At 43.3% G+C, this 24,583-nt stretch overlaps 1 protein-coding gene across 6 annotated transcripts in view; it reads left to right on the forward strand.

Moving 5' to 3' along the window:
- Positions 1 to 2,522: 2,522 nt before the first annotated feature.
- The window catches only part of P4HA1 (prolyl 4-hydroxylase subunit alpha 1), a 73,262-nt gene continuing 51,201 nt past the window's right edge, over positions 2,523 to 24,583 (forward strand). For 3 of the 6 annotated variants that reach the window (XM_030568551.1, XM_030568550.1, XM_030568555.1), the window contains exons 1-5: positions 2,523 to 2,758; positions 6,348 to 6,422; positions 20,089 to 20,205; positions 21,222 to 21,318; positions 24,200 to 24,351. In XM_030568551.1, coding sequence (XP_030424411.1) covers positions 20,118 to 20,205; positions 21,222 to 21,318; positions 24,200 to 24,351 — 337 coding nt within the window. In that variant the 5' untranslated portion in view covers positions 2,523 to 2,758; positions 6,348 to 6,422; positions 20,089 to 20,117. Of the gene's footprint in view, positions 2,759 to 4,384; positions 4,496 to 6,347; positions 6,423 to 20,088; positions 20,206 to 21,221; positions 21,319 to 24,199; positions 24,352 to 24,583 lie in introns of all 6 variants that reach the window. The other 3 variants (XM_030568552.1, XM_030568553.1, XM_030568554.1) reach the window with 3 other exon arrangements.

Raw genomic sequence — 24,583 nt, forward strand, 5'->3', positions numbered from 1 at the left:
TTCACTACTCCTTTGGGGCATTAGCCATCAGCAAGGTAGGAGCGATGACCTATACATCCTGATAAAGGATACCTGATATGAGGGAAACATTGTGGCATTATCTATAGTTGCTTGTGGCTAACTACCACCATTATGAAAGACACCGGACTACAGTATGTGGACCTCTGAAGGGAGAACTCTGGACTCAAAGCTATTGTGTCTCCTAGTTTGTTCTTGTGTGGCCAGGGCCGGCTTTAGGCCTATTCCACCAATTCCCCCGAATCGGGCCCCATGCCCAGTGAGAATTCCTTCCCTGGCTAGAGGCCCCTTTTTAATTTTTACTCACCTGGCGGCACTCCGTGTCTTCAGTGGCACTTAAGCAGTGGGTCCTTCGCTCACTCTGGGTCTTCGGCGGCGGATCCTTCGCTTGCTCTAGGTCTTCAGCGGCACTTCGGTGGCAGGTCCATCAGTGCTGCCGAAGACCTGGAGCGAGTGAAGGACCCGCCGCCAAAGTGCGGCCGAAGACTCAGAGCACAGCCCGGTGAGTACAAGCCCCACATGTTTTTTACAAAAAAAAAATAAAAAAAAATGTAAGTCATCTCTGCCAAGGCCCTGTCAAAACTGTCGAATTGGGCCCCGCACTTCCTAAAGCCAGCCCTCTGTGTGGCTATCTGAAGATACCTGAAACAAATAGCTCATACTAGTATCTAGCAATGGTACTCCAGTTTGTTTCTCAGGCTTGCACTGTTGCAGTTAGTTATGCTAAGTTGATAACCATTTATTTGCTGCCTTTGTGGTATATTGCCTGCCTCTCATCCCTATATATTTATAAGGCTCTGGGACTATTGCCTCCAATGTATTTGTCAGGACTCTGCCTCTACCAAAGATTTCATTACTCCCAGTGAATGCTTCCAACAAGTGGTTGCCAAAAATGTCTCAGAACTTGTTTTTAAAATGAAAAATGTTTTTTACTACATTTTTTGTTAGTTTCTATCTTTATCTAAAGTCTGGTTTTTGTCAAAGCATTTTTGGGGGTTTTCTGATTGAAAAATTTGATATTTGACACTTTTATCCTGCCAAAAAATTAAATTACCATGTGAGCTCTATCCCATTCTATTTGCAGTGATCTCATTGGTGCTGGGAAAGAGGCATGCATGGGGGACAGGACTGTGAGAACTGAGCGAGGGTTGTACGAATAGTCATGCAACGTGGTCATCTATAAATCCCATAGTTAATGCTACCCTAAACCACGGGTATGCAACCTATGGCACGCGTGCCAAAGGCAGCACTCAAGCTGATTTTCAGTGGCACTCACACTACCTGGGTCCTGGCCACCAGTCCAGGAGGCTCTGCATTTTAATTTTAAATGAAGCTTCTTAAACATTTTAAGAACCTTATTTACTTTTACATACAACAATAGTTTAGTTATATATTATAGACTTATAGACAGAGACCTTCTAACAACATTAAGAGGTATTACGGGCACATGAGACCTTAAATTAGAGTGAATAAATGAAGACTGGGCACACTACTTCTGAAAGGTTGCTGACCCCTGCCCTAAACTCAACATGTTGGATATAAGGTGCTTTCATAGAATCATAGATTATTAGGGTTGGAAGGGACCTCAGAAGATCATCTAGTCCAACCCCCTGCTCAAAGCAGGATCAATTACATCTTTTTGGTGATGTAAGCCAGAGCACATCTTTCCATGGTAGGTATGTACATCCCCCTTGCTTAATTTGTGCCAGGGCTGAGCCCGGGTGTCTCCAGGCTTGCAGTTCATAGCCCCAGTACCATAGGTGGTGTGTATAAGAGGCTGTGGGAGGCCTCCTCCAAAAAGACTAGCCATGGGAGGACAAATGCCTTGGATGCTGTGCAGATCACCTCCTTGTCTAGCCATGCTTGTTTTCTGCCTTTGGCGTGCCAGAAACAATGATCCCTAGAAGTGGGGGGAGGGTAGTGAGTGGTGAGGGGCTTCAACGGAAGAGGCAGAGGGGGGAGGAGCTTGGCTGCGGGCAGCAGTGCGCCCCCCCCCCGTTTCTAGGGAACTTCTAGTGGTGAAGCCTTCCCCCACAGATGTGTGCCAGCACATCAGGGCTTGCTCTGTCAATTATGAAGGTAAAAAAACCTGCTTGAGCCCCAACAACTGAAAGCACTGGGTACCTCTGTCTACTTTGTAGGGGGAGCCTGCCTCAGTTTCTCTTCATCCTGTCCCCGTGGTAAATCATAACTTTTCTCTTGTGGGCCTGCTGGTTGTGGATTTGTGGTTGAGGGTTGATGACAGGTACCTGGGCTGAGCAGAAACGCGAAAGGGATTTGGCCGTAGCACGGATAGAGGAGCCAGACCGAAGGGCGCTACGACGGGCGCTAGCGGAGAGGGCGGCGTCGGGGTAGGGGCAGAGCGGGCACGCTACCCCAGGGGACCACGCTGTTTGCGCACGTAGCCACACCCCGAAGACGCCACACCCCCGAAGAAGCCACGCCCACATAGTTTGCCGGGTGGCTGTCCCGCGGCCTGCTGCGCTTGCGCAGGGCGCTGCTGCTGCTGTGCTCGAGCTCACGTAGACGCAGCGTGGCCAGCAGCTGTGGCCGCTGCCGCCTCACCATCCGCGGGCGGAGCGTCGCGCGCCCCGGCCGATATAAAGATTCCGAAGAGGCCCAGCGGCTCTTGGCTGCGCCACACAGCAGGTCCTAGCGTGTCCACACGCGGCTCGGCTCGGCTCGGCGCAGGGAGAGCGGGGCCCAGCAGCCGCCGCTGCCAGCAGCCTCCTTCCCTCAGGTGAGGCGCCCTCCGACCTGCTGCCCCGCCCCGCCCTCGGGGTGTGAGAGGAGCCGCGGGCGGCCTGACCGCGCCGAGGTGGCCTTTCTGGGGAGTCTCTTCCCTTGGGGCCGCGGCTGCTTGTCCCTCGAGCCTGCTCCACCCGCGGGCCGGACCCACCGGGAGCAGCGGGGGTGGGGTGTTAAAAGCGGCGAGAGCTCGCGGGTCTCTCGAGAACCTGTGCGGTCCGGAGCTGCTCCCAGGGTCTTTTCTGGGCCGTGAGCCGCGCCTGCAGCCTCCCTCGGGCCCAGCTGGAAGGGGGTGTCCAGGCAGATGAAGTCATCCACCCACTCCAGGAGCTCCGTCCTCCCGCTGATCCCGAATCTTCTTTCCGTGAAGGAAGCATATTTGCAGCAGATTATTCTGCGTATCGATCGGGTTAAGCACGTGTTTGCTACTTCTGAAGTGGGATCAGATTTCTTCCCTAGTCAAGTGCAGTTATGCAATGGATTATCCGCCTCTTAGCCTGTGCCCATTGTCATGGCACCAGAGTGCATGTTAGATAGACTTGTTTAAACAAGAATACTGTATCCTGAGGTTACACAAATGGGGTTTCCTTATAACTCCTGATTTCCAGTCTTTAGCAGACTGAATTGCATTGGGGCAGTTTAAAGCTGTTTCTTTAAATTAGAAGGGGGAAAAACTTATTGTAATAAGCTTTTGGGCTATTTTATTTGTGCATCAGATTCGAGAAATATGTTTTTAAGCTGAGCTCTGTAGAGTGATCTCTTTGCAAGTCAGTGGAAAAGACATGAGAATCAAGAATTAATTGTTGTAAGCAAGGATTACATACTATACAAAATTTAGACTTTCTAGTTTATTTTGAAGAGGTTGTTTATTTTTCCTATTGGAAAGAAATTTGGAGAGATGAAATGTCCATTACGTGAGTGGGGGAGGGGGGTGAGACGTGGCAGTAGCATTCTTTCACTAACTTTTTGCTTGCTTTATAAACTTCTGCAAAGAAGTTTTTCATTTCCCCTATTTACAGTTAGTATTGCATAATATGAATAAAAGAGCTTGGAATTTAATCAAAATATACAGATGTGAAAAACCTGACATTGTATAAATCCCATTACTTTCTTCTAATTTTTGGTCACTAGTATTTTTTTCAGAGAAAGAGGTTACTCCGAGCTATTTGTGATTTATCAGGAACTTCTAGTCTAAGCAGTTCTTATTTTGAGAAGTTTAAAGTTGCATCACCCTCTTAGTTATTAGAGACTAAATAACATTTAACCCGAATTTTGTAGGAACAAAAGTACATTTAAACAAACTTCAGTTATGTAGATACAATGTTAAAAGCAAAATAGAAATGAGATTTTAAATGTAACTAGATTTAATTGTACCTTATGTTTAAGTGAGAATATGAAATGTAGCTGATGATTGGGCCAGTAGAAGCTTTGCATACATCATAATTTTTTTTAATCTTGTGGCAAGGAATTTAATTGCTAGAGGCTTTGTAATTTATTTTCATATTTAAGATACTGAAAAAGACCACTTCATTCATTCTGACCATGACTTTGTAATGCAGTACTTTCCAAACTAGCACTAGGCATAGGTTACAGAGGCAACTTTTTTTCTGCTTGTAAGGCTAGGTCTCTACACTATGACCCTTACAGCTGCACAGCTCCTGCCTAGCCATTGCTGGTGAGGAAGAGCTCTCCTGCTGGCATAACTGAACCACCCCCAACAAGCTCGCAGGTATGCCACTATAGCTTAGACACTACTGCGATGGTTCCATCAACCCGGCTGTGTCTACAGTGGGGGTTAGGTTGGCCTAACAACAATGCACAGGGTGTGAGGTTTTTCACAATTCTGAGCAATGTATTTAGGTTGACCCAAGTTTTAGGTGTAGACCAGGCTGTAATGTAAATTGGAGCTAAGGCAGAAGAAGGTATCAGACTAGATGTATATTCATACAACAGTATTACTAAAAAGGTACAACAGTTCAGAAGGTTTGAAGCAAATTTATTGTACTTATACAGCTAAAGATGACTGAGAGAACCTCTGATGTTTGTTTATAGTAAATCAAATGTTTTACAAATATTTTTTTAACTTCTACTTGTGAGCTGGTGGGTGGCCTAATAGACCTGTGCATTGCTGTGAAGGAGCCCCTGTGTTCCCTTCCTGCTTACTCGGTTAGTTTGGGGCTGGGAGTCTGCAGAAGCAATGTAGTCAGTCTCAAGGAAATAGTTTGTTCCGCACTGCTTGCTATGAATCCCTTCATCAAATTAGGTCCTGCCTATATATGAGAGATTTCCACTAGTGTAGTTAAATCAATGCAAACCCCTGCATAGCTATAATGCACTGCATAGCTTTAAAATGGGGCTTACACTTGTGTTTGTTAATCTGATCCTACACTGGATCAAGGTAATTGCAGCACCATAAGTCATGCTCTTACATCCATGTAGTGTAGCTATGTTAGGGATTTGCATTGATGTAAATACTCTAATATAGACCGGGTGAAAATCTTACTCCTGGGGGTGTTCTGTGCCAAAAAACTTAAAAATTATGCACATGATGTTTTAAAATTCTGCAAATCTTATTTGTCATAACACTATATAATCACTTCAGTTTCAGTGATTTTGGTAATTTATTTCAAAATACCTGTTGGCAGGTATGTCTGTAACAAATAAGACGCACACACAAAAGGAGCAGAGAGTTAGAAACCCTAAGAAACTGAGTTCCTGTTTCTCTCCCCCCTCCCTCCTCAGAGCCCAGCTTGGGGCTCCCCTGGCCCCCCATCCCAGCACAGACACTCACACATCCTGCCTTCCTAGAGCCCAGGGATCCCCTGATGCTGGTCCTGGGCTTGCACAGAGTTTCCTGTGCGCTGTCACCTTCAGGGCATGCTGGGGACTGCAGCTGCCAGGAACCCTCCAGCTCCCTTGCCCTCCCCTCTGGCATGGTCTTCTATTTGCAAGCTGGGCTCTGCTGGGTCCATCAGCCCCTAGTGGAGGTCAGCAGCTCTGCAGTCCATTTCTGAGGGGCGAGGGAAAGGAAATTCTGTGAACACATCACTAATTTCTGCAAAATTCTGCATTGTGCAGTGGCACAGAATTCCCTCAGGAATACCTGTAATTCTGCATCCAGCCACGAGGGGGTGCCCTAGAGTTGAGATGCACAAGGGGGTGTGAGTGGCTGGGCTGGGAGGGGACATGAATTTTTGTCTGTTAAATTCTTGTTGACAAGTTTTTTTTTAAATAAATTGCCACAATAATTGAAGCTGGCATGATTATATAATGTTTTTGACAAATAAAATTTGCAGAATTTTAAAATTGTGTGCATAATTTTTAATTTTTTTGCCACAGAAGTAGTTGCAGGAAGCTTGGCCGCTTTCTCGGCCATGATGATCCCTCTCAGCCGGTCTCTTACCCAGACTCCTGCACTGGGTCTCTTTGACTCAGCCCTGTGGCAGAATTATGTAACAGTTCAGTTAGCTTCTGGGATTCAGGACTAAACAAAGGTCCTTTGCCAATTCTGGGCTCAATGCCAATCTGCAAGTGTTTTTTGCTATTCCTGTGTTTTGACTCCAGTTTCGTTACCCATGTAGGCCCTGGCTCAGGATTCCTCTCCATCAGAGAGAACTGTCTCCTCCACAGTCTCTTTCCAGCTGTTCTCTTTCAAGGTAAGTTAGGTCAACTTATTACTGTGGTGGTTCATGCCCAGACTGCCTTCTTTCTGTCAGTAGTGTGTGTCCTCACCAGGAGAGCTCCCACCGACTTAAAAAGGACAGTGGGGGTGTGTGTGCTCCACATGGAGCTCTGTGCCGGGAGCCTGGCTCACTGCCATCGAGAGCCTGGCTGGCCCCCGTGGCTTCCTGCAGGGAATGTAAGCTGCCTTATATTGACCGAACTCTATGGTGTGTAGACCAAGCCTCAGTCTACTTTTATGGCTTAGCTCCTCCTCTTTTATCCAGGATGTGGTTAGATCCCCCCTTCCCCCGTGCCAAATTGAGAGCAAGACTGTTTGGGTCCTTTCCCTTGCCTTGCCGATGATGGTAGTTAAGCCCAGTAACAAACTGCATCCACACTCAGACCTGTACTGCCTATGAAGCTGAACAATATTGTCTCATAGTTTACTTGTGCTCCCCTGTCAGTCTATATCATGGTGGATTGATTTAAATCAGTGATTTTAAATAACTGATTTGAATGATGATTCAATCAGCAAATCAGCAAACAGGAACATTGATTTAAAAGCATCAATTTTAATCAAGTTTTTCATTTGCATTCTTAGTTTTCCTAAAGAAAGTTGCTCATTGGTTGGTACCATCATAACGTTGATTTGCAACTAAACATAGCCTTTACATTTGATTTGATTGTTCATTTTTGCTAACCGGGAAGATGAGCTATAGCTGTACTAATCTATTGAAGCAATTATATAGTTAGTTGATATTTTTATTTGTGATTTGTCATGCTCTACTTCAATGGCAATTCAATTAAATGCACAAACCCAATATTTTAATTTTAAAAAAATAAATTACCTTAAGTATGCTGGATATTTAAGGAAAAATAATTAATGTTTTGCATTAAAAACTGATTTATTGACACAGACATGATGCGCCTCCTGTTGATCTGTCTTGAGAATTGCTGATCAGAGGCTATTCTTTTGCTCTTACATGTATGACTGTTCTAAATTTATGGGAACACGTGCCCTGATTATAAGCATTTTCTGCACATGTTTTCGCGTGGCACTATATCAGTAGTAGGACCAGGGTTGCGAGTTCAGTCCTTGAGGGGGCCATTGAAGGATTTGGGGATTGGTCCTGCTTTGAGCAGGAGGTTGGACTAGATGATCTCTTGAGGTCCCTTCCAACCCTAATATTCTATGATTCTAAATAAACTACTACCAGTTAGGGAATTAAAGGGATTGTTTTTTGTCACCATGTCCTTCATGATTTTAGAACTAATATATTCCATCCTCTCCTAGTTTTTATTCATACATTGGAAAAAGAAAAACAAACTTTCCTGCTTTTTCAATTTGTTTCTCAACTTCTGAATGAATTAGTCATTGCACTGAGAGAGTTGAATAAACTGAAATGAAAATCTGGTTTAGCATTGCGGCAAACTGATTCCAGGTGCTTAGTCAGTGGCTTCCACCAGTTCAGTGGTCTGACTTTCTTTAGAACATGGCAGAAAAAATGTACTGTTCAATATTTTTTATTTTATTTGAATGCTTTTAATATAATAAATTTAGATCTTAACATAACTGTCAGTTTTAAATTTACTTTTAAATAGCTTTAAAACCCCTGTATTTAATCTAAATCAGATTTAAAACTCTTTATCCATCCTAGTCTATATCTTGTTTCTTGTCAGAATTAGACTGTAAGTCCCTTGGGGAGGGACCAACTTTTTGTTCTGTGTTTGTACAGTGCGTTGCACAATGGGATCATAGCCTGTGACTAGCGCCACTAGGTAGGTGCTACAGTAATCAAATGATAAATAACAAGAGGTATGAATTAAAACTGATTTTAGTTATTTCTGTGCAAGTCTGTGTGTAAACATTTCTTTTTCAAAATTGGACATAGCTAGAGTTGATTTTAGGTAAAGTTGGTAATTGACCAACTTTAACTAAAGTAGATTTAGCTATTTTCATTCCAAAATAGCATCTGTCCATACTTGCACAGAAATAACTAAATCAGTTTTAATCCTCACTCCTTATTTCAGTATGATTTTGTGTGTAGACGAGCCCAAAGTAGAGATGAAAAGGATTTTTGTTTTAAAAAACAAAACCAAAAAACCCCAAACCCTCATCTTTTTCATAGAATCATAGAGCTGAAAGGGACCTCAAGAGGTCATCCAGTCCAGTGCCCTGCACTCAAGGCAGGACTAAGTATTATGTAGAGCGGGGGTCAGCAACCGATGGCATGTGAGCCAATTTTTAATGGCACGCAGCTGCCTGCTGGGATGCCGCATACCATTAAAAATCCTGCTGATGCAGCGAGCTGCAGGGTCCATGCTCCTGGGCCGGTGCATCCTGCTGAGTGCAGCAAGCTGCCAGCCCCTCCCCTGCCTTCTCTCCCCCCCCCCTTCCCCTGGAGCCCTGTCCCCGTGCTCCTACGGGGCAGCATTTGGCTCTGTGGGGAGGGAGACGCTCCCCGCTCATCCAGAGCCCTGCTGCCATGTGCGTGGCCCAGCCCCGCCCCTCGGCGCTGCGCTGGAGGGGGAAATCAGGGAGCGTGGGACGGATGGGGCATGGGAGTCCCAGGGTCTGTGAGGGTGGATAGGGGTCAGGGCAGTCGGGACAGGGAGCAAGGAGGGTTCTGGAGGGGCAGTTAGAGTGTGGGGGGTCTCTGGAGGGGGTTATCAGGGGACAAGGAGCTGGGGGAGGTTGGATGAGTCGGGAGTTCTCGGAGGGGCTGTCAGGAGGCAGGTGTGTGGAGAGGGGTTGGGGCAGGCAGGGAGCTGGGTGGGGTTGTATGGGTCCAGAGTTCCCACGGTCCTGTCAGGGGGCGGGGAGCGGTTAGATAGGCATGGGAGTCCCAGGGGTCTTTCTGGGTGCATGGGTGTGGATAAGGGTTGGGGCAGTCAGGGGACAGGTAGGGGTTAGGATCCTAGGGGGGCAGTCAAGGGACAAGGGGCAGGGAGGCTTAGTTGGGGGTGGGGTCCCAGGAGGAGGGGGTAGTTGGGACAAGGAGCAGGGAGTGGGTTGGGGGTTCAGGGGGCCAGTCACCCAGCCCTGACACACACACACACACACACACACACACACACACACACACCCCTCTGCCCTGGGCCCTGCACCCCCCCGTCCACACACACCCCAGGCCGCTGCCCTGAGCCCTCTACCACCCAGCCCTCTGACTCCTTCACCGCCCCCATGACCCCAGCCCTGACTCTGGCACCCCCTCATGTGCCCCCAGCCCTCTGCCCTGACTCTTGCGTCCCCCCTCACATCCCCAGCCCCCTCCATGCACCTGGCACATCCCCACCCTGAGCACCAAACTGGAGCTTCTGCAGCCCCACTCACATTCCCACCTGCACCACTTGCATCAATTGGGAGCTGCCCAGGTAAGTGCCCTACACCTGAACCTCCTGCCCTAACCCTGAGCCCCCTCCCTCATTCTCGCTCCTGGCCAGACCCTTCACCCCCAGCCCTGTGCTCAGTACACTCCCACCCTCTGCTCAGTGCAGAGAGGAAGAGAATGGGCCAGAACCAGGGAGAAGGTAGGTACCCACTGTATGTGGGCAGGGCCAGGACCCCAGACTGGCAGCGGGCTGAGCGGGTCCAGCAGCCGGAATCCTGGCTGGCAGGAGCCAGTGGATGGAACCCCTGAGTGGCAGCGGGCTGAGCCGCTTAGTCCACTGCCCATCTGGGGTTCTGGCTGCTGGACCGTTGCCAGCCGGGGTCCCGGCCGCAGGCACTGCTCAGCACGCTGCCGGCCTAGGTGACCAGAACCCCCAGACCAACAGTGGGCTGAGCAGGCCGGTGGCGTAAGATCAACATTTTAATTTAATTTTAAATGAAGTTTCTTAAACATTTGTAAAACCTTGTTTATTTTACAATACAACGCTAGTTTAGTTATATAGATTAGTAGAGAAACTTTCTAAAAAACGTATTACTGGCAGGCAAAACCTTAAATTAGAGTGAATAAATGAAGACTCAGCACACCGCTTCTGAAAGGTTGCAGACCCCGATCTAGAGCATCCCTGACAGGTATTTGTCCAATCTGCTCTTAAAAATCCCCAATGGTGGAGATTCCACAACCTCCCTATGCAATTTATTCTAGTGCTTAACCACTCTGATAGTTAGGAAGTTTTTTTCCTAATGTCCAACCTAAATCGCCCTTGCTGCAATTTAAGCCCACTGCTCCTTGTCCTATACTCAGAGGTTAAGAACCATTTTTCTCCCTCCTACTTGTAACAACCTTTTATGTACTTGAAAACTGTTAACATATTCCCCCTTAGTCTTCTCTTCTCTGGACTAAACAAACCCAATTTTTTCAGTCATCCCTCATAGGTCATGTTTTCTACACCTTTTAATCATTTTTGTTGCTATTCTCTGGACTTTATCAAATTTGTCAACATCTTTCCTGAAACGTGGCACCCAGAACTGGACACACTACTCCAGTTGAGGCCTAATCAGTGCAGAGTAGAGGAGAAGAATTACTTCTCGTATCTTGTTAACAATACTCCTGCTAATACATCCCAGAATGTGGGTTGGTTTGTTTTTTTTGCAACAGTGTTTCACTGTTGACTGATATTTAGCTTGCGATCCACTATGACCCCCAGATCCCTTTCCGCAGTACTCCTTCATAGGCAGTCATTTCCCATTTTATATGTGTACAACTGATTGTTCTGTCCTAAGTGGAGTACTTTGCATTTGTCCTTAGTGAATTTCATCCTATTTGCTTCACATCATTTCTCCAATTAGTCTAGATCCGATCTTCCAAAGCACTTGAAACCGCTCCCAGCTTGGTATTGTCTGCAAACTTTGTGTACTCTATATGCCATTGTCTAGATCATTGATGAAGATATTGAACAGAACCGGACCCAGAACTGATCCCTATGGGATCCCACTCATATCCTTCCAGCATGACTGTGAACCACTGATAAATACTCTCTGGGAATGCTTTACCAACCAGTTATGCACTCACCTTATAGTAGCTCCATCTAGGCTGAATTTCTCTAGTTTGTCTATGAGAAGGTCATGCAAGACGATATCAAAAGCCTTACTAAAGTCAAAATATACCACATCTACCGCTCCCTACCCCTCCTTCCACAAGACTTGTTATTCTGTCAAAAAAAAACCCTATCAGGTTGATTTGACATGATTTGTTCTAGACAAATCCATGCTGACTTGGATGTTACTTATCACCTCATTATCATCTAGGTGTTTGCAAATTGATTTCTTAATTATTTACTCCATTATCTTTCTGGGTACATAAATTAAGCTGACTGGTCTGTAATTCCCCAAGTTGTCCTTATTTCCCTCTTTATAGATGGGCACTATATTTGCCCTTTTCCAGTCTTCCGGAATGTCTCCCATCTTCCATGACTTTTCAAAGATAATTGCTAATGGCACAGATATCAGCTCAGTCAGCTCCCTGAGTATTCTAGGATGCATTTCATCAGGCCCTGGTGATTTGAAGACATCTAACTTGTCTAATATTTGACTTGTTCTTTCCCTATTTTAGACTCTGATCCTACCTCACTTTCACTGATATTCACTATGTTAGATGTCCAATCTCCACCAAACTTCTCGGTGAAAACCGAAACAAAAGTCATTAAGCACCTCTGTTTTCACATTTTCTGTTATCTTCCCCCCCTCATTGAGTAATGGGCCCACTCTGTCCTTCGTCTTCCTCTTGCTTCTAACGTATTTGTAGAATGTTGTTACCCTTTATGTCTCTAGCTAGTTTGATCTCATTTTGTGCTTTGACCTTTCTAATGTGCTCCCTACATACTTGTGGTGTTTTGTTTATATTCATCCTTTGTAATTTGACCGAGTTTCCTCTTTTTGTAGGACTCTTTTTGGCATTTTAGATCATTGAAGATCTCCTGGTTAAGGCAGCATGGTCTCTTGCCATACTTTCTATCTTTCCTAAACAGTGAGGTAGTTTGTTCTTGTGCCCTTAATAATGTCTCATAGAAAAACTGCCAACTGTCTTCAATTGTTTTTCCCCTTAGACTTGCTTCCCATGGGATTTTACCTACTGACTCTCTTGAGTTTGCTAAAGTCTGCCTTCTTGAAATCCATTGTCTTTATTGTGCTGTTCTCCCTCCTACCAGTCCTTAGAATTGTGGTCACTTTCACCCAAGTTGCCTTCCACTTTCAAATTCTCAGCCAGTTCCTCCTTATTTGTCAAAATCAAATCTAGAACAGTCTCCACCTTCTGAAATAGAAACATTGTCTCCAATACATTCCAAGAACTTGTTGGATAATCTGTGCCCTGCTGTGTTGTTTTCCCAACAGATATCTGGGTAGTTGAAGTCCCCCATCACCACCAGGTCTTGTGCTTTGGATGATTTTGTTTTTTTAAAAAATCTCATCCACCTCTTCTTCCTGGTTTGATGGGAAAGCCTTTTATCCTTACCCAGAGACTTTCACCAAGTCTATTATTTATCTCAACCTCTGTCCAAGTGTATACATTTTTAATATATAAGGCAACACCACCTCTCTTTTTTTCCCTTCCTGTCCTTCCTGAGCAAGCTGTACCTTTCTGTACCAATATTCCAGTTGTGTATTATCCCACCAAGTTTCTGTGATGCCAACTATGTCATAATTGTGTTTATTTACTAGCCTTTCAAGTTCTTCCTGCTTATTCCCCATACTTGCATTAATATACAGACATCTAAGATACTGATTTGATTTCCCACCCCTAGTTCTGTCTTCTCTCTTATTTCTGCTATAACAGCCCATGCTCCCCCCCAGATTTTGACCCTTTTAACACTTTCAATGATAAACATTTACTTATGTCTGACAAAGATTGAACACCTGAATTTCTTTAGTTAAAATATTAAGAGCCCCTTGATATATCTCATCATACCTCCCAATTGTTTAAGAAAACCAGAGATCAGACTTCATCTTGATATTTCCAAGGTAAAAAGCAGCCAGAAAATGCTTGTGCCACATCTTCTTTATACACCATAAACTGTCAGAACCTAATTTAAAATAAACACCAACCTGGGGGGGGGACAACTTTTTGCTAGTCACTTTTAAGGAGTGAACTCAATTACAAATGTCATTAAAGAGAATGTCCTAAACATTTTCTAATTAAAAAAAGTGTTTAGGAGAGGGGACGTATTTACCCATTTATGTTCTGCTCATTTGCCTCTGTGTGAAATGTAGATATTTAAATTAGTCGTATTTATACAGCTCTTTAATATTTAAGAGTTCAGATAACTGGTTTTTAGAACTTCTGTACTAAGATTGTCATGTGATATTTATTGGCTTGTGATTTTCACTTTGTCTAAAAATTCACACTTCCAAGTTTATAATTGTCTAGTGACACACAGTAGTTCATAGAACTCTACTGCCTTTAGGAATTCTACTAGTAAAGGATTTTTCTTCTGTCTGAACGGCTTCTTGTCTATTGTTTCCCATCTCAACCTCAGTATTTTCATTAGCAGTTCTTAAGCTTGTCTCCATTCTCTTGAGCATTCCTTTATAGGTTATGTCCAAGTATGTTATGTAATTTGAATTTAGCTATTTGCAGGAAGGGGAGGGATTCCCAGTTTCAGTGTTCACAAATATTAGAGTTCCTTCTCATTTGACTTGTTCCTTTTTAGCCTCTTCATATCAGGAAAGTTCATTGGATTTAGATTTATTACTATTTTAAATAGCTGATTCTCAGCCTTCAGATGCTGAACAGCCAATGTAAGCATATCATACTGTATTGTTAAAGTCCTGAATTTGATGTCACACAAATTTTGCAGCATGATGTGTCAAACAGAGAGTGACCTAGTGGTTAGGCATTAGCTTGGCATGTGGAAGAGCCAGGTTCAATTCCTTGCTCTTTTACAGACTTCCTGTATGATCTTCGCTTAATATTTGTCCATAAAGTTATTCTATAGCAGTGGTTCTCAAAGTGTGGAGGGTGGAGGAACATTTTTATTAGGGCTGGGATCAGCCCCTATGTGGGGACAAGGAGGGAGTACCTCCTGCTCCACCCTCGCTCCTTTTCGTCCCCCAGACCAGCTCTGATTCCAGTTGCAGCTCTATTTTCCCCCTTGTCTGGCCCCAGCCCAGCTCTGCCCTCATTCCTTGTCCATCTACAGACCAGTTCTGCCCCCAACTCTGCCATCAGCCCAAGCTCTGCTGCTGAGGATGCCTTGGCTGTGCTGTAATGGGGGGGGGGGGGGGGGGGACATAGACTGATTCCGTTACTGGTAAAGGGGAGTGGGGGCATGACTGGAAAAGTTTGAGCACCATTAGAGTAAATAGGACATGAATTTTAAAGCAGACCAGCTATACTAGAAACTACACATGTAGACAGACTTTCTGCCTAGCTAACTAAAATGGTGCTATCACTTTCCCTACCACATGGGGGTATTGTGAGGATAAATACAGTGATTTGGGCTAAATAAGTACCTTATTGCACATCTTCAAAGATTCAACACTGATTGGGTGAAAAGCATTATTTGACTTCCAGTAAGCAAAAGATTAACTCCAGCTTCATCTCTCTCAAAGGTGTTAGGAAAGTGGAGGCCTGATCAGGTGCTCCAAAGAAAATATTAACAATAGTTGGGTGACCAGGTGGAAAAGGATTTTGTGGAATTCTGCCTCTTCCCAACAGTTATTACAAGCTAAGGTTTAATCCAAGTTTGGAAAAGCAGGAAGTGTTTAACTGGCCACATTTTTCTTAGTTTCTTTTAATATGGGCACACCGAGGGTCAAAAATAGTCTTGGATAACAATTTCACTTGGTGAAAGACTTATCTTGTTGCTGAAAAAGCTGACCCTCTGTTGGCACATTGTTTATGGTCTTATATGTAGCCCAATTTCCTAAACTTTTACATCTGTGTTTTAAATGGATCAGATTGTGTTACTATATTAACTAGTGGGGTGTGGATACCAGAACTGATGTGTTGCAGTTGGATCCTTGCTTATAAGACCACACTTACCACAACAGTATATATTTTGGGAAACCGGTTGCTGAAGAATTACATGATTGGAAGAACTTCAAAATTAAAGTTCTGGTACGATACTACTCTATGTTCTGAGATGTATGTTTGGTAACCATTAATTCAGTTAGAGAAATTAGAGATTTCTTTGCACAAACCTCACTAGTTGCGACGCTTCAAGACGTGAACAGCTCCCTCCCTCTCCCTCCCATTACTATGCTGTATTTTCTACCAGTATATTTAGTAAAGCTGCACAGTATAACTGATGAAATGCTGAACCCTAATTATCAGGTTAGATAACTCATGATTTTCTGACAGTCCTCTGGGGAGATCTGAACAGCAGTTTTGTGCATTATGCCTTTTTAAAGCACACCTACATTTTTAACAGGAGGAACTAAGCAGCACACTAGGAGCTTAACAGGGCTCAGGACAAGTTAAACAAGATATGAATAATTGGCATGGCATTATATTAGTATGCCTATAGCAGCTTTAATTTTACTTTGTTCACAGGGTCACTTACTATTTCCTTTACTCTTCCACTGAAATTTTATGCACATTTACTCTGACAGTAACTGTCTTGCAATCTCCCATCAGTCTGTAGAGCACAAAGAGTGAATTTTAAAAGGAATTCTATAAATAAAGATGTAATACTCTTGTGTTTGGGAAGAGAAATGCGGACCCAAGTGTGCTATCTATTCCTTTAAAAACAAAAACCCACACCCATATTCCTCTAGGAGCAGTATTTACTGTTCTAAAGAAAATCTGTTTGCTTACAGAGGATGCCTTGTGGTCTTGAGATGGTTGATATCTTAGCTGGAGCTATTTTAGAGGAGAAAACTAGAACTGTCTGGAATTTATATTAGAAGAAAATTGAATGACTTGCAAGTTTCAGATGGCAAGGAGGAGAAAAGTCAAGTTTCTATTCAGCTTTTTTTGATAGTATGCCATTTGCTCTCTGTGTGTGTGTGTGTGTGTAGTTGGAAATATACATGCATGCGCGCACACACACACACACACCCACACACACACACGCACAAGACATTTTGAAGAAGAGGTTTTATTTTTCTTTGACCTAACATTTTAAAGTATCCTCTAATATTGCTGGGGAACAGGAGGAGGAAGTAGGTGGAATTGTGGTTGGCTTTACTATCCTAGTGCACGTAGTATATAGAAGGAATGGAAGAAGTGGAGACAAAACATGATTTTGAATGCTTTAAACCATATATAACTTACAGGTTTTATAAGTCAAATATTCAGAGAAAAATATTTTAGATCCAGCAGGGATGAAAGCCTTCTGGGATGGTAATAGAAGTTATTGGAGGATCCAGAGCTCTCTGCAGATGTCAGGAAAGAATCCATCTAGGCGATGAAAAGAGTGTGGGATGGTTGAGAGAGAGGGTTTGAAGGGAGTGGCTACATCTGCAGCTGGGGCCAGAAGCTTTCTTGGGGATTGCCACACTGTTAGAAGGAGCTGTGAGATAAGGTGAAGAGGGAAAACTTGGATGATAGAGTACATCAGTCTGGCAGTTTCTAAGACCTCATTGTGATATTGTTTGACATTGTGGAAGAATTTCAGCTCATGCGCACGGCATAAGAGACAAATCTGATCCTTTCCAATAAATTGTTTGAAGTAGATAACTTACAAAAAGCTCTGTTCTTGCATTTCGCTGAATATACAGTGTAATGATAGTTCATTGTATCCCAAGTACTGGTAACTCAAAGTTAGCAAATATTTATAGTGTAGTAGAATTGTTTGTGCTTTGTAGTCAATGCACAGGTTTATTTGCTTGCTTCAGTTGAATGTGTGGGAGGTACTGAAGTTTCTTGGAGATAAAATATGAAGTTCAGCAGTCACATTAAGGCAGAGGTGGGCAAACTGTGGCCCACGGGATGTCCTGCCCAGCCCTTGAGCTTCAGGCTGGGAAGGCTTGCTCCTGGCCCATCCCCTGCTGTTCCTTCTCCCGCACCGCCACACGAACAGCGCTCTGGGTAGCAGGGTTGCTTGCTCCTACTGAGCAGAGCAGCAGCATGTTTGGCTCCAGCCGGGTGTGGCTGCCAGACATGCTGTTCTGAGTGGCATGATAAGGAGGCCGGGGCTGGGGGGTTGGATAAGGGCTGGGGAGTCCCAGGGGGTGGAGGTTCTGAGGGGCCGTTGAGATGGGGGGTTGGATAGGGGTGGGGGTGTGGATAGGGGTCAGAGCAGTCAGGACTGGGAGCAGGGGGGCTGGATGGGGGTGGGGTCCCAGGATGTGGTTAGGGGACAAGAAGCGGGGTGGGGGGTGTTGGATAGGTTGGGTTTTTTGGGGGGGGCAGTCAGAGGTGGGAAGTGGGAGGGAGTGGATAGGGGGCAGGGGCCAGGCAGTCCGGGGAGGCACAGCCCTCCCTTCCTGGCCCTCCATACAGTTTTCCAACCCCAGTGTGGCCCTCAGGCCAAAACATTTGCCCACCCCTACATTAAGGGTATGTTTACACTGCAGCCAAGAGTGGCTCCCAGTCTTGGTAGACTTCTGCTAGCTCTGTTTGAGGCAGTGTGCTAAAAATAGATGTTGCGGCATGGGCAGTGGCTTGGGCTAGCTGCCCAAGTCCAAATCTGACTGTGCGCAGGTGGCTAGCCTGAATCAACACCTGTGTCGCAACATCCACACTATTTTCATGCTAACTGTGAGCTAGCACACTAAATCTGTCTACCTGGGCTGCAAGGCATGCTCCCAGCTACAGTACAAATGTACCTTCACAGTCCAGGCAATCTTTCTCCTCTGAAGACTTTGTTTTGGTACCTTAAGGGTCCCAAGTATGTGCATGCAGCTTCCTTTGAATAAAGGAGAGTGGAACTGGGTCATTTGGGGAGCATATTAATTTCTGATGTAACTAATTTCATGTGGTTCAGGGGAATTACACTCTGGTGGTAACTTCAGACCAGGTGTAAACAGGTGTAGTTTCCATTTTACTTCCCAGGCTCAGTTCATTCACTGTTTCTCATAGAAGGTTGTGTACTTGCTACAAGTTGGTTAGAGGACAGGTGTTTAATATAATTTATGGAGAGAGACCTCTCTCATAGAACTGGAAGGGAGCCTGAAAGGTCCAGCCCCCTGCTTTCACTAGCAGGGCCAAGTACTGACTTTTGCCCCAGATCCCTAAGTGACCCCCTCAAGGATTGAACTCTCAACCCTGGTTTAGCAGGCCAATGCTCAAACCACTGAGCTGTTCCTTCTTCCACACAGTGACAGTTTATACTAATGCTTATTCTTGTTAGCAGAGCCAACTGGTGTTTTGGGTGAATACAATTCAATTTTTTTGTTTTTTGGTTTGGCCAATTAAGTGAAAAATCAGGGAAATTACTCATTTTGAAAAGTGCTCAGAACTTATCAGCAAATCAGAAAAATCCATTTCAGTTGTTTTTAAGGCCCAGCTTCAAAGAGAGAAGGTGGGTGAGGTAATATCAGTTATTGGACCTACTTCTGTTGAGCGAGACAAGCTTTCCAGCTTTCACATAACTCTTCTTCTGATCGATAGTCATTCTTTTCCCCCCGGAAGGTGGCCCTAAAATCTTTTTCCCCAATGAAGCTAATCGGGTCAGATTTGTGAATGCTTTTGAGTCGATCGAAACTGTGGTTTTTCAACAAATCTGGTTTTGTCTGAATTTTTTTCCCAGCTGTAGTAGAAACATCAACAGTTCTAGCCCCCAAATTTCATAGATCCATGTAGATCTCAGGTGCTCTACAGGAGATCAGGGTCTGGAGTTGCCGTGCTGCTCTGTTGGTGCTCCTGGGGTCCTCATAGCTATCCAGCAGTTTCTGATGATAGCTCACTATTGCCAGTGCTGCCTCCACTGTCACTGTCAGCTGCTCTGGGCTTCTAGGGTTTTTAGTGGTGGTCCTACTGGATACTGAAAGATGAGGACAACACACATTCTCTTTCCCCAAGCCTTCTCCTGTCCTCTCCTGAGCTGAACCCACAAAGAAGTTGTTATAGGGAGAAAATTCTAGGCTCTGAAAGTCTGGGACTTTTATAGCCTTTCAGACTTTGGCAGCAGTTCATGGGAGGAAATACCAGTTACTCACTACAGGCTTTTCTGTAGGCTACGGTATCATCTGGCTTAAAAGTAGTACATTTCTGAAGGCATACAGTATAGACGTTATGATGGTGAACCAATGATTTATTAATAGAATTTGTCAGTGTGGGATCTCTTGCAATCTCAGGTTTATTCCATAGGGATTTGTTTTACTGGCTCAGTGGAACAGATATTTTGTATTTACACTGGGAAAAATCAACTTTGATGCAATGTATTGTGATTTGTTTTTGATTCCTCACAGTCTAGCTCTGTCTGTTTATTTTTGGACAATAAACTTTTTTAATGGATTATGGTGGCATTGCCTTCAACATTGCTGAGACTTCTTAGAGGCAAAGACTGCTTTGTGAAAACATGCCTCCTTGGTGTGTCTCTTTTCTCCATTTTACTGTATGATGGAGCAATACAAGTACGTGCTGTTTGCAGAATGTTGTCAGTCCTTTGGGAAGATTTCCACTTCTTGGAGTACTGCAGCCTGGAGAGAAATAATTCCAAAAGGGTAATGTGTTAATAGGGAGAAAAATTGTTTAATAGAATTGTGACCTCTTAAAAACTTCAGGTGAAACAGTGTGAATAAACAGCTTTATCTGAAGTGGGGGTAAAAGCTGGCTAAATGCTATGGTGTATAAAAGCCTGTTAATCGCTGTATTTCTCTTGTAGGTGTGTGCTGAAGCAACAGCTATTGAACTATGGCATCCGTAAAGGTTTGGTGTATTTTAGTTCTGAGCTTTCTGCTGCCTCATTCTTATGCCCATATAGACTTCTTCACTTCAATTGGTGAGATTTGCTTTTGTATATACAGTGAATAACGGCAGAGTTCTATCTGCCAACTTTCAGAACTGACTCTGCAGTGATGTGATTAAAGATGAAGCTATGTGCTCTATTAATTAGCATAGCTCTAAATTTAAGTGCCCTGTTTGCTTTTATCTTTTTGAGGGCAAATTTTTATTCAAATCAACTCTTCTTAAAATGACAAGAGAACAGGATACACATTCATTGTATACTATTACAGATATTAGATTCAAAACCATAGTTTGTATTGAGAGCTGATTTTTGTGAATTGAGTAAATGAAATAACTCTTGATTAGGGCACACAATTCCAGCATTTCAGGATCCCATATTTATCCCCCTCAATATTTTAATGTTGTGTGAAGCATTTGTTAAACTAGTATTTACTCTAGGGTTAAGTGGTTCAGCTGCCTGTTTGCTGTATTTCCTGTAGGATTTACTGCTTTATGAATTTGTAGCCGAGAAACAATCGGTCAGTGCAAGCAAATCAATTTAAACAAATACTACTTTGTGTAGCTCCATAATTAATTCTTGCCATATTTGCTATGTGCCAGATGTACTTGAATAAGAGGTTACTCCTTCGCAGCCTTTATTCTCTTCTAAATGAGTCCTGAATTAGTCATAATGCTAAATTTGTGACACTGCATTTACTTCCATGGCAACAAGCTATGTCAAACACAGGATTGTCTCTCTACTGTAAGTTCTGTCAAAGGGAGAGAAATCTTATTTGAACGCCTCTTCATGGATAATAAGAACAACACAGAATGGCTGGCCAAGTAAACACCACCTTGAATGTTTTCTTCTTTGTATGCCCAAGTTTGTTCCAATGGGAAATCTCTCTAAATCAGTATTTCTCAACCTTCTTGATACCAGTGGCTGCTTTCTGCCTTCCTAAGTGTGCCGGAGAGGTGTCAGGGACCAGACACTGGACTGGTGATTGAGAAACACTGCTCTAAATGAGGAGGAGCAGGAGAGCTAATAGTTGAAATCATTGCTTCCTCTAGGCCACATGACAGACTTAATTAACACAGAAAAAGACCTGGTGACATCACTGAAAGATTATATCAAGGCAGAAGAGAGCAAGCTGGAACAGATCAAAAAGTAAGCAGCTGGTTTCAAAACACTAATTTTTTTAATTGTGACTCCACCTTCATGTACAAGAAAGTTCCTGAAGGCTGAACAGGAATTTATTGCTTATGGGGATGCAAATTAATTTGTAATTTCTGGAAGATTTTTGTCCTAAATGAATGCCCCTTTTGTGAGTTGTCATTTTGTTATATTAATTTTATGATGAGTCTGACTTCTGTATTGAGAAATTTTGATTTCTCTTGGTAGGATTCCCAGGTGAGTTTAGTTCTTCCAAAAAAAATCAAATCAAAACAAAAGTGTGTGTGTATGAGTTTAGAGAAAACATAATGATGTGCTGTAGCTTAAAGTTTTAATATATATTGCGGTGGCTGCAGTGTAACTAGTCCAATAGGCCTCCCAAATGAATTCTAGTAAGTCATTACAAAAACACTCCATGCCATCATCTCTTCTTTATTCCATACCTTTTAAGAAAAGCTGAGTTAGTTTCAGATTATTTTTTATTTTAAAGCATGTCAATTACCATTTTGTCCAACAGTAAAGATTTTAGGGGGAAGGCCCGATATCTCAAAATGTACCAGGGTTGGGGATGATGGAGAGGAAACTTGTCCCACTGGAAAGGGGAATTCCTAGCTTTCAAATGACTTTTCTATGTAATGTCATCTCTTTGTAGCCTAGCCATGGTGGGTTATGAGATTTATGACCTTTCAACCTGTCAGTGGTCCAAAAGATTACTGCCTGTATTACATCTTGGAGCAATGTAACTTAAAGAAGGAAACTTTTATGTCTAGCTATATTTATTTACTTATTTTTGAGGCCTCATAAAATACATCTGTTTGAAGTTGTACATAGGTTTGAAATGTTAGAAGTAGGCTACACAGCCACAATTTAGTTTCATCTGTCCAGCGATTGCTATCAAAGGTGTGTAAGTGGAACTTTATCACATAAGCATCATTACTGCATGTCTATTTTATATAGACATGTACATCAGCAGGTTAAAAACCAAAGAATTCAAAGTGAAAATAAAAACATCCTGTCTTTAAAACTTGCTGCACACCATTCTACAGCTGCGGGGAATGAATGCATTCCATTGGCTCCTGAAGTGAGGGGGGTGGGAAGGGCCCATTAATCTGTGGGTGGATTATGGTTGGGTTTATATCATATGGAAGCTTATTAGGAACAAAGTCTTGGCTTCAGCCTCCGGTCTTATGGTTGTAAAGATGGTTTCTAGCCACTTATTAACTTTTTTTTAAAATGGTCATATAATAGTAAAAATTCAATTCAGTGAAATCGTATTACCAGGCTTTTTTGTGTTAACACGTTGTTAAAAGCTGGAAGCATTACACAGAGCAGCCTGCTCAGTCCCTGGCCATGAAGAAGAGCACAGTGCTTGTTGTTAATCCTGTATTGGCTGGCAAATAGCACTAGCACTTCCAGGAGGGAGCCATGTCCAATTGAAGGGCTGGTCTGCACTGGGAACTTGCATTGCCATAGCTGGGGGTCTCAGGTGTGACAAGTCCACACCCCTGAGCGAAGTAGCTATGCCGACCGAACCCCTAGTATAGACAGCATTAGGTCTACAAAAGAATTCTTCTGTCAAGCTATCTTCCACTTCTCGGAGAGGTAGATTACTTATGCTAACAGGAGAACCCCTCCCATCAGTGTAGGTAGTGTTTACACTGAAGCACTACAGGTTTAAGTGTAGACATGACCCTCCTCAACAGCAGAGCATGGGTACCACAACATGGGGCTTCTGTGGGCAGGAAAGGGTTCAGCAGAGGTTTGGAGGATCCATGGGGGGAGTGAATGCAAATAATGAATTATTTTACTACCCAGGAGCCCAGAAGGAGCAGTGAGTCAACTAGGTAAACTTTTTGTGTGCCTAAATTATAAGGCCTATTTACTGTCTCAGTCTAGGTTTATGCAAGGTCCCCTGCTTTTCTGTTGTGGCAGACTAGAACTTCTTTGGCAGCTTCATATGAATATTAAGTGTGTGTTTTTCCATATTACATTAATTTTACTCTGCCCCTATACTTTCAGTTTTCAAGATGCTGCTGATTCTTATTTTGCATTGCACTATAGAAATTGTTGAAGGGAAGCTTGGAGATTTTTGCAACTGGATAGTGGAGAACTTCTCACAGATACATATTTTAGGCTGCCTGCAGATACAGGAGTACAGTGCTACATCAGCTTGCTATCAGTTCTCGTGTAGGAGGTTTTATTTAAAAAATAAATCTGGCTCTCATGGTGTGTTGGGTTTTGTGGGGGATGATTATTTATTTATTTATTTTATTTTTAAATAAAAGTTTGGATTCTGGAGCACAGTTTCTTGGCAAAGACCAGAATATATACCCCAGGGTTGAGCATGCTCAGTGACTAACTTTCAAAATTTAATATTTAGAGACTAATTTTTTCCCTGTTACAAGTAAGACATGTTTTCAACTACCTTTTTTTATTTTTATTTTTGCAAAGTACAAGAATATATCTAATTACATTAATTATCAAAACCCTGGGTAAAGACTTTATATTGGGACTATTCATTCCTGAGTGAAATTTTATAAAGGAATTGCTGGGATGCTACCTATGGCAATATGTATTTACCTTTCTTCCTGCATATTGTAGAGGAGTCCTGTGTTGGTGCATTGTGCTTTCGTGTTAAAGATCATGAGTCATGCTACTTTAAGGTTTATACCACAGCAGAAGGAGGGCTGAGAAAGATGACATTTTTGATTCCTTGCACACTAACTTTGCGTAAAGATAAAATAAAAACAAACAACTCATACTGGAAGCTTTTTCAGTCAAGAGAGTCATGTAGCTCGGCATTAGTTTTACAATACATTGGAAAATATTTAGGTGATGCTGTGTTAAGCTTATTTCTTATGTATATGTTTCATAGATGGGCAGAAAAGTTAGATCAACTGACAGACACTGCTACAAAAGACCCAGAAGGATTCTTGGGGCATCCTGTAAATGCATTCAAGTTAATGAAACGACTTAACACTGAGTGGGGCGAACTGGAGAATCTGGTCCTGAAAGACATGTCAGATGGTAAGTTTGAGGAGATTTTGGAGTTATCGACACACAGCTATTACTATGATTAACATTATCACCCTAATGCCAAGCAAAGCACAGCTTTGTTTTTTGAGGAACATATTTTTTGTACTGCACCTGCAGTAGAAATAACAATGATCAAGAGGAATTATTTGACTTGTATCTTGCATGCATCAGGATACAAGGATTTCTGTTTTCCATGATTCTGAGAGTCTCTCTTTAGAAGAAG

The sequence above is a fragment of the Gopherus evgoodei genome, chromosome 7 (assembly GCF_007399415.2).
Source record: "Gopherus evgoodei ecotype Sinaloan lineage chromosome 7, rGopEvg1_v1.p, whole genome shotgun sequence".
Lineage (NCBI taxonomy): Eukaryota > Metazoa > Chordata > Testudines > Testudinidae > Gopherus > Gopherus evgoodei.